At 34.3% G+C, this 13,242-nt stretch overlaps 1 protein-coding gene across 1 annotated transcript; it reads right to left on the reverse strand.

Moving 5' to 3' along the window:
- Positions 1-369: 369 nt before the first annotated feature.
- Positions 370-12,261, reverse strand: LOC110930938 (1-aminocyclopropane-1-carboxylate oxidase homolog 1-like). The gene is made up of 3 exons (XM_022174329.2): positions 11,600-12,261; positions 1,462-1,783; positions 370-826 (listed from the first exon to the last, which is right to left on the reverse strand). The coding sequence occupies exons 1-3, from the start codon at positions 12,130-12,132 to the stop codon at positions 575-577; spliced, it is 1,107 nt and encodes a 368-aa protein (XP_022030021.1). The 5' UTR covers positions 12,133-12,261; the 3' UTR covers positions 370-574.
- Between the last annotated feature and the right edge of the window lie 981 nt (positions 12,262-13,242).

Consider the following 13,242-nt stretch of genomic DNA (forward strand, 5'->3'; position numbering starts at 1 on the left):
GTTTTTGTCATCGAGTTTAATCTTTTCCATTGGGATGCTGCAACCGTTTGCTTATTTTGTTGTCCATCCAGCTTTAGTTTACTTAAATGGCAGTCGACGGTATGTCAGTCATATAATCTTTTCTTGAATTGTATGCTTTGAATGATTTATAAATTTAGAAGCATTATGTCTTGATCTTCAAGTTTAAGCAGCTTGATCCTTTTAGTGTGTATTACCGATAGAAGAAGCTGATCACTAATAGTAACATAGAAACTGCTAAATGCAGTTTATAGCAACAAGTTATCATTTGGTGGCAGTATAATAGCAACATATATTATTTCATTACATGTTATAAGTCGGCTTTATTATATTTGTTAAATAACCCACGAATTAGCAGGATTATGAAGTTTAAATAACCCACGTATTGATACTTTATTCAGTATTCGACATTACATTTGTGGAGCAGTGGAGGGTGCGATGATAATACACACGACATACAAAATAGTAAAAACATGGTTCAAGGTACCATACAATCAACATGAAAATAATAGCTTTTTATTCATGGAGATGATTCCCATATCGCCTTCCAAACGAATTAGATTTTGAAATGCAAAAGGGCAGAAGTGTTATCAAGCCCCTTTGCATTATAGTAATCTACATATTCTTTCAGTGTTGTGCCTCTGTATTTGGCTGGATTATCATTTGAAAGCAACTCGGTGATCGGTCCGTACACTTTTTCTGTTTGAATATTACCTGTGGTAAAGAATGATGCTATAGATACTCTTGGCCCAACCTTGTTAGCCACCACTTTGTGTTGCGAACTCACAAACTTGTCGTTTGTAATCAACTGAAAAATTCCATAGATTGCCCTTATTAGTTACAACATAATTTAAGTATAAAGTCATCTCATTTCCTATTACATTTGACTTTCGTTAGACAATTTTTGGGGTGTGCATGGGTCGGTTTTGATTTCATACCATAAACCAAAAAACGGGCTTTTGGATTTACGATGACCCCGTTTGGTTTCGGCTTTCACAATGTATTTTGTTTGCTTTCAATTTTTTTTTTGTTTTGCCATTTGGATTTGAAATTCTTAGGCCCAAAAAAGGCCAAAATATAAATTTGACTCGTAAAATATTTTTGCTAATTAATAGTGAGTAAATTATTGTTATTCATTTATAAATTTGTTATAAGTTATCATTGAAAACAAAATTTATAGTTCATAAATTCTATAACTAAACCAAAATCGAATTGTAAGTATGGATTTTGAAAAAAACACAACCAAACCGTTCCTTTGATGTGGGTTCAGTTTGTTTGGTTCAGTTATGTCGACTATTTTGGTTTTGGGTTGGTTATTCCGGTTTCACGAACACTCGTAGAAACTTTTATGGCAATAGTATCAAGTTTGACAACCTAGAAGATATCAAGACTGTAGTATAATATAAAAAACGACACTGGGAGAGATAGGGAAGGAGGGGATGCCTGCAAAAAATCTCCAGCATTGACCACAACAACTCCTGGTATAGGAGGAACATGAGTCCATTGATTTTGGTAAAAGACCTTGAGGCCTCCCATATGATCTTGCAGAAGAATCGTGATAAAACTGTTGTCAGTGTGGTTTGATGCGCCTATTGTTAATTCAGGTTGTGGGCAAGTAGGATAGTAATGACCAAGAACAGCAAGCCCGTCAGCACATCCCATGTCCAAAAGGTGATTGGGGTTGAGCCCAAGCGCCTCAGCCATTAGCTCCAATAAAGAAACCCCGAGTTTCATCACTTGTTCCGAGTACTTTAACAAAATATCTCTGTGATAACATCCCAATCAAACAAAATACATCCGATAAGTAAACTTTTTGTTCAACTTCACACTTATAACTAGTATTAAACCCCTGCGTTGCAGCGATTGTTATAAACTGTGTTAAGTAGTAGCAATACTATACCATTGTCAGCGACCATCAACACCGGAAAAGCTTGTAAAAACAAAATAAATAAAAAAAAATAACGCCGAGCGAAAAGCTGACGGAAAATCTTTGAATCACGCACGCTCGTTGCTAAGAAATTAAACCGAAACGTAAAACATAGAAAAAATAACTAAGTCCATCCAGGACACTCGTATTGGACGAACTTGTCAAACGCTAATAAATAGATGTGACGCGACGGGCTAGTCAAACAGGAAAAAAATACATGAAAAAGTGTTGAACCCCACACGCACGTTGCGGTGTGTTAACTCACAAAATTTAGAACGAAACAAAAAATTTGGGAAAAATGAAAAGTATGGTGGACCAAAATTAAAAATAAAAAAGAGCTGGGATTATATTGCAAAAGATGAAAAACTTTAGGTTAAAAGTAAAAAAAAAACAAAAGGTCTAAATTGCCAAATTGAAGTTATTTATTGATTTTAGATAAAAATAAGGATAAAATAAGTGATATCTATATATTATATATTGGTTATTAATTAATATTAATATTAAAAGAAATTTATTAAACAAATGTAAATTAAATTTATAAGGTTGAAGGAGAGAGTGCCATGTGACATTATTTGGAGTCTTTTATTATAAGATAGAAGATTATTGTTTCACATGTAATGTCAAATCTATCTATACTTTCTATAAAAGGAGAAATCCAAGTGACATAAGAAAAGCTGATGTGTCAGCTTGAGAGCATGTCCAACAAGGCTTTTCTTATGTCATTATTATATCATAAAGACTAATATATAAAGACTTTAAAATTCAAAGTTGGCCCACTTTCACCCTTTCAAAGGTCTGCCCATCAAACCACTGCCCATCTCCAAACCTTTTCAAACCTCTGATGATTCAAAATTACCACTGATGATTTAAAATTATGGCTCCAGATTCAAAATTCAAAATTATGGCTCCAGATATATAAGATACTATCTTCTTCAAAATGCATGTGGATATGTAATTTTCAATTAATGCATGTCACTCACTCACTTCTGTCAATTATCTTCTTATATAAACGTGTTCTCTACTTTTGTATTTTCAAATCACATTTCTAATGTATCTCTCCCTCAAATCCCTTCTTCTCAGAAAAAATTGAAGCTCTCTTTGTCCCAGTTTCAGAAATTTTTTTGGGGATATGTGGTTTGCCTTGATCATGGTAATGTGATATATATGATCATGTTTGTTTTTCTTTTTGATTTTTACTGAAGTTTTGTTATCTGAGTTATGACTAAATGATGATTGTGAATGATCTGCTGCAGATGATGATGATGATGATGATGATGATTGTTCTACGGTTGTTTCCAGTGTCATTGTTTCAACATCGTTTAAAGTATGTGTTTTTTGCTACTCCACTTTTGAAATTTTGAATTCTTAATTTTGAAGTTATATACTCTATTTCTCGCTTTATATTTCAGTCTAATCACAGTTGTTTGAAATTTATACAATCTGCTGCGGGTTATTATAGGTTTGTATTAAAAGAAGCATAAAGTTAAATTAAACACAAAGAAAGATTATTAATAATGTACATTTAAATGATGATTATATATATGATTTTGGGCAGATGATGATGATGTAGAACCCGTAGTAGTTCCTACTAAACGCAAGAAATGATCTGCTACTGCTGTAAGATAAGATTTTATCTTACTAGAGTAATGGTCTTTCCTGCCTTTTTTGTATTAAAAGAAGCATAAAGTTTGGTTTAAAGCAGCTCTTTATGAACAAAGTTAAGGATTACGTATATGAGGACAGGGCTACTCTTCAGCAGCTGAAGAAGTGTTTTCAAGTACTGCATCTTGATCTGTTCACGAGAGATCATGTTTCTAGAAACCTGATGTTGATGCATTGAGTACTTCCGTGGAGTTCATGGCGATTGTCGAAGATATACATTGATAGAGTTTAAAGCTAAAAGCACTAAATTTTTTCTGTTAGGTTCGTAAATTTCTTGGTGGTGTTGTTAGATTTTAAAGTTTCGTTGTAATTTTAGGCTGAATAAGTATTATTATGTAATTTTTAATATCATCTGATTATTGCAGATTGGTAATTTTGATGTAAAAGTGAAATTGTTTCTGATTTTAGTTAGATTATGTTGATATTGTATCAATTTCTATTAGTGTATAGAGAACATTTCTCTACATCATCATCTGCTGATCTAACGGCTGTTTGACTTGCTACTGTTGTCAATTGCCAACGTCTGTTTGACTTGCTACTATTGGAAATAGGAGAGGCTTTAACAGATGTTCGCAATATCTTTGTATTCCAAATGAATAGATTTTTTTATCTGAGTTATGACTAATGATGATTGCTGATGTGTCAATTTTTTATCTGAGTTAAAATACATTTAATTTCAAACTACTGCTCTATATTTAAATGTCAAAGGTCTGGCCCACATTCAAGAGTGTAAACTACTGCCCATAGCCAAGAAAGTATAATTTAGCAGATGTTTCCTTTGGCAAACATATACCATAGCAGTGGTTGGTAATTTCAAATTCAAAATGCCTCGGGATATGTAATTTGCAATTAATGCACGTCACTCAATCACTTCTGTCTTATGGTAAAGGCGTCTTATAGGTAAATGAATAGGTTCATTGTAATTATAATAATGTGTTTAATTTTATATTTTTCCCATGTAAATGCATTAAAAGTCTAACGAGTGTCGCATCATATTCTTTAGTCATAACCGCCTTCATTGGGTGTATAAATACATTGGGCAGTGGTTTTGATCATTACCGTTTTCATCCATCTACTCAATTATCTTCAAAAGTTTGTTGACGAGATTTTCACAAGGCTCTCTGCAAAATGGAAAAATTTGGGTTTCAAGTGATTGTTGACGAGATTTTCACAAGGCTTTTTGCAGAAGATATTGGCTGTTTCAAATGTCTTTCAAAGAATTTTTATAGCGAATTGTCAAGTCACGCATTTCAGATGATGCATGCTCTCCGATGTGGAGATTCAGTACAAAAGAAACTACTATCCTTTAAAGACACGTCAATTGTCATTGACGACGTACTTGCTGGTACTTTGGATGTTGTTAGAAGCAAAACCTTAAGTTTTCCTAACAATGTCCACCCTAGCAACTTACGTATTCTATCGTCATTTCATGGTTTGTTGTTAGTTTGCAATGAAGGGATTTGCTATCAGTTGATTCTTTGGAATCCAACTACCAGGCGCTATAAGGTTTTGTGTGATGACTACTTCAATTACAATCATCATCGAAACTCTGATACTGGTGGAATTTATTTTGATCAGTTCAATGATCTGAAAGTGCTGAACGCCAGATGTTATCGTAATGTAACTGTTGCTCGTGTTTACTCACGACGTCGTGAGTCATGGAGAACATTAAATTTTGGTAGCATAAACAATTATGGTTCAAGTGGTTATTCATGGTCTACAGGAGTTTATGCTGATAAAACCATATATTTTATGGTTTCAAATTATTGGTATCCACTAGGTGAGAGGAACATCGTTGTTTTTGATGTTCTGAGTGAGACTTTAAGAATGCTTCATTTTCCCGAGAGTATTGTAGTCAATCCTTGCCAAGGGCATTTTTTGACCATCGCAAAGAGGCTGCATTTGATTGTTATTGGAAAGTCTGCTGAGCTAACTGCTGATTTGCTCAGATATGAAGAAGAAGGCTGGATGAAGGTGTTTGTTTTCAATAATCCTCGTGTAGTTGATTATGTAGATAGGCGCTGAAGGACTAATATAATTGAAGACAACAAGTGGCTGATAACAAGCATCTGGGGGGATATGATTGAAGTTGATCTGAGCAACGAACTTCTGAAATACCTCCAACATGTTGACAACTACAATGGTCCGAAAGGAGCTTTACTTATCAAGACTACTGTTTCACCAATTGATTAGGATTAGGATCCTGTATTTTATTTAAAGCTATTTGCTGTTTTGACAATTGTATTTTTTATATAATTAGTTGTGTTAAAATTATTAATCAAAGCTCTGTTATTTGTTGTGTTAAAATTTTATTGAATGAATATTGATGTTTAAGAGTGTAAAAGCTTGTAATATTGGCAAAGGTCTGTTTAAATGATCAAAAATCTGTTATTGCGAACAGATGTTTCAAAATAAAAAGTGGTTGATACATCTGTTGACTTGGATCAACAGATGGATGAACTTTGTATGCTGTTGGACACTTGTAGTTTTTATATAATTAGTTGTGTTTAAACTATTAACCATGTTTGTTATTTAAATTAAGTAAATAAATATTTAGGTTTGAGAGTGTAAAAGCTTGTAATATTGGCAAAGGTATGTTTAAATGATCAAAGCTCTTTATTGGGAACAGATGTTTGAAAATAAAATAGTGGTTGATACATCTGTTGACTTTGGTCAACAGATGGATGAAAACAGATGTTTGGAACTACTGTTGAAAAAACTGTGGTTGAAACCGCTGTTTGGTTAAAATGGTGGTTTAAAACCACTGTTGGGTTAAAATAGTGTTTTGTGGAGGTTGAAGGGGATTGAAATGACTGATGGGTTAAAATATTGTTTTTTTAGAGAAGGAAGATTCTTGAATTACTGTTTATATAATGACTGTTGTTAAAGCTCAGTGTTTTAATCCACTGATAAGCTATCCACTGATAGTTATAGTCAGCTACTGTTTTCATTTTCAGCATTGTAATATTGGCAAAGGTATGTTTAAATGATCAAAGCTCTGTTATTAGGAACAGATGTTTGAAAATAAAACAGTGGTTGGTACATCTGTTGACTTTTGGTCAATAGATGGATGAAAATAGATGTTTGGAACTACTGTTGAGAAAACTGTGGTTGAAACCGCTGTTTGCTTAAAATGGTGGTTGAAAACCAGTGTTGCAACGACTGATGGGTTAAAATATTGTTTTTTTTAGAAGGAACATGCTTGAACCACTGTTTATATAATGACTGTTGTTAAGGGTCAGTGTTTTAATTCACTAATAGTCTATCCACTGATAGTTATAGTCAGTTACTGTTTTCATTTTCAGCACTGTAAACTACTGATATTGATTCATCAGTGGTTTCCTAACAACTGTCATCCATTATTCATCAGAGGTTCTCACGTGGACAATACTTAGCCATCAGATCTTTTGTAACCGCTGCCACGTCAGCATTCACTTTTTCCACCTATAAAACCCTGATCAAAACCCTAAACAGGGTTTTGACTGTCGAGTCGAATTCAAAATTTCTTTCAAAAGCAGTTTTCATCAAATTCTCTCAAATCACTCATCTTCTTCCTTCGTTGTTAACTACCTTTGATTTATCATGGATCTGCCATGGAAAATCCGTCATAACTACGTGTGTACACTTGTAAAAACAAGTAAAAACACAGGTTTTCATTCCATGATTGATGCACTTTCATCTTCAAAGTACAAAACTTTGTTGACCTGCAATGAAACCATCTACGTGGATACCCAACGAGAGTTCTGGAAAAATGCAAAGCTTGAAACTAAGGACAAAAAGACCTTAGCTATTACTTCATCAATAAGGGGAATTCCAGTGCTCATCACACCTCAAACCATTTCAGACGTTTTTGAAATCAATGATCTTACAGGTAAAAACTCTTTCCCAAAAAAACAGAGTACCAAAATGATTTCACTGAGAGAGGATATGAAGAAGAAATGAAAAAGGATACTTTAGAAAAGGACAGTTTTCCTCCTGCTCCGAGGTTTTTATTCCATACCCTGCTGATGTGTGTCTCAAAGAAAACAACAACTTTTAATGAAATACCATTGAAAATTCACTACCTGGGCTATGCTATCATGGCTGAACAAAATTTTAATTACTCTCAGGAAATTTTCAATGATATGGTTAAGAATGTTAATAAAAAATCATTTTTATTGTTTCCAAGGTTTTTAAGTTTTTATCTTCAAAAGAAATTTTCAAAGGATAATGCAGATGTGCTTATCCAAGGAAATCCTATTCAAATAAGCCGTCTAACTTCTGAAACATTCACAAGTTTGTCAAAACTTTCAAAAACACAAGCAGAGGTACCTGAGCAGAATTTAGTAGCAACAACTGCTCCTCAGGCCCCTGTCGTTGAGCCCACTGCTCTTGGTGATCACAGAAGCACAACCCCATCTGTGAAACCCACACCAAAAATCACCAAAAAGACCAAAAAGAAAACTATCCAAAAGCCCTCCAAACCCCACCAAAAAGGTGACTCTGGAAGACAAGATCCCAGAGGTAACACCTGTGACAAAACAAAAGTCACCTGAAACCACTGTTGCTACTTCCTCACAGCAGATGGAAGAAAGATCTCAACCTGAGCCTAAAACTCCTCCTGCATCCTCTCAAAAGGATCAGGTTGTATCAACAGGGACACCACAATCAATGATACCTCTGTTGGATGCACTTGATATAGCTCAGATAAAAATCAGTTCTTCTCAATCACCTGTCAATGAGAATATATCACAACAAGTGACTGAGTCTGGTGTCTCTATCTCTGTTAACCCACCAACAGTTGAGGGAACTACACTGTAGGAATCACAAGTAATTCCTGTCAGTAGTTCAAGTGGAGCATCTATTACAGGTGTTGAACCCACTGGTTTACACCTGGACAGTAGTTTCATTAGTGAGACTCCCTTGAAGGCAATTTCTTCTTTGGGAACCATAGTGTCCACTGGTGTGTTTCCGTTATATGCTGGTGACCTTAAAATGGTAAGCTCTGCTCAAGAAAGAAGTCCCCAGTACCGAGAACAAGGGGCATCAGTGGATGATTTTTAGGAAACTTTTCTTAAGTCAACTACTGATACAACCACCACTGGTGGGAAATCAGATGATCCCATTAACTTGGGTGATGGTTTAAAGTACAAAGAATTGACGGAGAGGGTTGATAAACTTGACACATCTGTTGCAGAAATCAAAACTATGCTGCAACAGTTGTTACAAGCTCAAAAGGCTACACCCACTGCTGCACCATCCGCAACATCTGATCTATCCGCTGCTGAGCTATGGCATCTGTTTCAACCTCTGTTTCACAAACACAGACAATATGCAGATCAACAGCATGAAGTTCAACTTCAAATGGTCAGAAATGTCAAGGAAGCTAGGTACAAAGATATACTCAAGCAGATATCAAAGCCATTAAAGCTCATCTGCTTCAAACTACTGGCACTGCTCCTCCTTCAATCATCTATGTTGAAAATCCTGATGATGTAAAAAGTGGGAGAAAACTAAAGGGAAGAAGGGAAAAAAAGATGGTTTATACATGCCTCCAGATCGAATGTCCAAACTTGTGGTAGAAATCCTAAGGCCAGATGGTTCCAAAAAGGTTGATGAGACTCAAAATGCATTTGCTGCATTAAAGGCAAACATGAAAGGGTCTAAAAGGTTTGAGGAGGAGAAGAAAGTTTTGATGGAAAAAGAAAAGCAGGGTACTTCTAAACCTAAAAGAAGACAACCTACCAGAAAAGTAAGTCAACGCAAAACCACACCTTCCAAAACCACCAAACAAACTCCTCAAATTCCCAAAAGTTCCTCTCATCAAACCTCCAAACCAACAGATGTTAAAACTCATGTTGTATCAACAGTTGTTGGTACTTCAGTTGTTTCAACAGATGTTATCTCAACAGCTGCCATCACTACTACATCAACCCACACTCAATCCACTGTCATACCAAAAACAATATCACCATCATAAAAACCAGCTGCCAAAAAGCAGAAAACAACAGTTGCCACATCAACTGTTGTAGTGACCACAGTGATTGAAACACTAGTTGTTTCAAAAGCTGTTAATCAGATACCAACTACTTCAATCTCTGCCACTGAATCCATAAATACACCACCAACTTCTCCAAAGCACAAAAGGAGAAAGATAACAAACATTGTACTGGAATATGACACTTCCCCAACTCTAACATCTACACAACCACTGTCCCTTGTCACCATTCCAAACCCTGTTCCATTATCTTCAGTTCAACTCTTCAATCAAGAGGAGACAACCGGAATTCAAAAGATGATTCAAGACAAAGTAAAGCAAACTCCTCCGGTTTAGGCCAATTACAAGAAAAATGTACCAGAAAGGACCTTGAAACTAAAAAGAATGAAAGAAGAGCTGATAACTGCTGATTATGGGTCAAGGAACCAGGTTACAAGGTGGAGAGAAGAAAAGGTGTTTGCTACCTACAAAAAGTTGGAAGAGTTAAGGAAGAGAGATCCCACTGCTCCTAAAAGGCCTGATTATCCGGAAGCAATGGTTCCAGTCAAACAACAAAAATTGTCAATCAGGAGACCCACTGCTCCACATGCTAGCATCCTTTATCAAAGAAGGAAAGAAAAGCAGATGGATGAATTAACAAAAGAAGACAATACTCAAGAAGATTACATTATCAAAATGGTTTTTCAGACATTTACGGAAGAAAAACAAGACTCAGCACAATGTAAACTTTAAGTTTTTATACTCTAAACTTTAAGTATTTACTGACTGACTTATTTATTTATTTTATTTATAAGTCTATATAAATATAACTATAATCATCGTTTATATTTGTTATGCATGGTTTTCTAAGAAACCACCCGTGTTTACATAATCTAAACTTTAAGTTTGTTAGACATCTTTTAGACATCTTTTATTAACTTTGTTAAATATCTTTTATATTTACTTATAGTTGTCTTTTAGCTATAATAAATAACACGTTTTGGTACAATATCTACACACATATCTATATGTTCTGTCAATATGTGTTATGTATGGTTTTCTAAGAAACGACCTGTGTTTGCACACGGGTCTTACCGCTAGTACTATATAATAAAAGAAACCATGTTAGGAACACATGTCGCTCTATGAGGCGGTCTTAATTATTTTTCTAAATATTTATTATGGAAAGTCAATTATTAATAATATTATATTTAAAATTTATAGAAGAGATTTTAATGATAAAGACAAAGATAATTGATAATAACATATTAATTGTTATAATCATATATTAATTATAAAATCTAAAAAAATATATTACGTTTTAAATATTTATAAAGATAAAGATTTTATTTAATTGGTAGTCTTAATTGTTTTTATATTTTGATGATACGGACAAGGATATTGATAATCACATATTAAAATAAAAATATTTATTTTAATCAATTGTTTCGTTAAAAGGATGTATTCAATACATGTAGAATATATATATATATATATATATATATTTTATACATGTGGTATATTTAGAATCCTACTTCTAATAAAGGATCATATTATCCCATTTTACACTCCAATGAAATAATAATATTAAATCATAATATCCAGCTTATCTCTTGTATATTTAATATTTTTTACTAATATATTTCTTTTCTTTTTTTTTTCCTGCTGATTATCCAACATCAGGTAATACGTAAGTTTCTAACCTAATAATAAATAAAAAAAAATGTTATAAACTATGTAATACACAACTCTCAAACCTAATAAAAAATAAAGTGAGATGTTACAATAAGTAAATAGTACCTTAAAGTTCATTTTGTTAGAAAACACATCTTGATGGCTAAATGTGTTAACGGATTACATTATTCGTGTAAGACATGTGTTTATTCAAATCGTGCAATACACGAGTTTTTAAAAGATGTAACTATTTTATTACTTAGTGTATAAATTATATTTATTCAACCCGTGTAATACACGGGGTTCTTAACCTAGTTACTTATATATCCAATCCAGTGATTAAACAATATAAAAAGTAAAACCTGCATGGTGGTGGCAACTCGTGTGGTTCGGGTGGGTTAGGAGCCATGGTGCAGTAGAAGGTGTCTCGCCAGTTAGTCACCGGTGCAGCATACAGGTCAAAGTTGCTGTTATAGATCACCCTGGTCTTCCCACTCATATCTCTTGTGTACCACTGCTTCTTCACCTCAGTGTCCTGCTCATAAAAATCCATCACTCCTTTTATCATCTCCTCCAATATATTATTCGGGATTCCGTGATTCACCAACTGAAAGAATCCCCAGCTCTCTAACGCATCCTTCATTTGCTCGATCACCTCCTTTCGTCGTATTGGATTGTTATCGATTCCTTGGAGGTCGATGGTTGGAAGAGTTAGCTCGGGTTGTTGGGAGTTGAGGTTTTCGGGTGAAGGTAGATGGAATATTCTAGGGACTTCGGTTATTCCGGCATCAACAAGTCCTTTGACGCCGGTTTTGGTTTCATCGAACGCCCTGAGCTCCGCTTTCCGGTCATAGTCCGGTTGTATTGATGTAGAGGTACCACTGATCAGGGCCATTTTTTTTTTGTCTTGTGGTAGACAAATAGGTTGAAGTGGTAAGTAAATAAACAAAGTTAGTTAGGTAATTAAATAGTTATTGAGTGATCTCAGATATTTATAGAATGTATAATCGCAACTATTGATTATGGATGGATAGCCAAAGTCAATGTCAAATATTTTGTGAGAGATTAGAGGCTCTCTTCATTTCCGTGATGGTTTTTTCTTCTTTTTTTTTCTTCTTATTTTAAAGATAGCTGAAAACTGTAATATGAGTATATGATTCCTGATGGATTTAAGAAAATAACTAATATTATTATTTAATAATCGGGTGGAAACATAATTTTTTGACAGTTTTAATTTATGATTATCGGCTGGAAACAGGCCCATCTCCAAGAACTCTTGGGTTCTCAAAGCCATGTTCAGGTTATATTAATGGACCTCCAAAAACTAATTAAATTAGATTGGACTAATAGACTACATAGTATTTTTTTTTTTTAAATAGCTGGGCCTTGTGAGCTAGCCCACCCTGCACAGGGTGTAAACCGGCCCGGCTGGAAACATAATTTTTTTTTTTGTGTTATAAAAAGTATTAGAGTTAAATGCCATTTTAGTCCCTGTGGTTTGGGCCATTTTGGCAGTTTAGTCCAAATGTTTCATTTTTCGCTTGTGAGTCTAAAAAGATTTTACCGTGCTATTTTAGTCCACCAGGTTAACTTCATCCATTATTTCCGTTAACGAGAAAGGCAATTAGATCATTTATATGGCCGAATTGCCCTTCTAGTTAACAGAGTTACATATAAAATGACCGAATTGCCCTTCTAGTTAACAGAAATATGGATGAAGTTAACCCAGGGGACTAAAATGACAATAGTAAAACCTTTTTGGATCTACAGACGAAAAATGAAACACTTGGACTAAACTGTCAAAATAGCCCAAACTACAGGGACTAAAATGGCATTTAACTCAAAGTATTATATTATAGATGGGACGATTTTGTGACACTATGAAACTTCGTTGATTAAAATGATTTCTTTGTTGCGGGTCAGAATTTATACAACTTCAACATCTAGAATCTAGCTAAAGTTGTAGCAAAAAGTCAAGAGATTTGAGATTTGTAAAGTAGCCATT

The sequence above is a fragment of the Helianthus annuus genome, chromosome 3 (genome assembly GCF_002127325.2).
Source record: "Helianthus annuus cultivar XRQ/B chromosome 3, HanXRQr2.0-SUNRISE, whole genome shotgun sequence".
NCBI classification, from domain to species: Eukaryota; Viridiplantae; Streptophyta; class Magnoliopsida; order Asterales; family Asteraceae; genus Helianthus; species Helianthus annuus.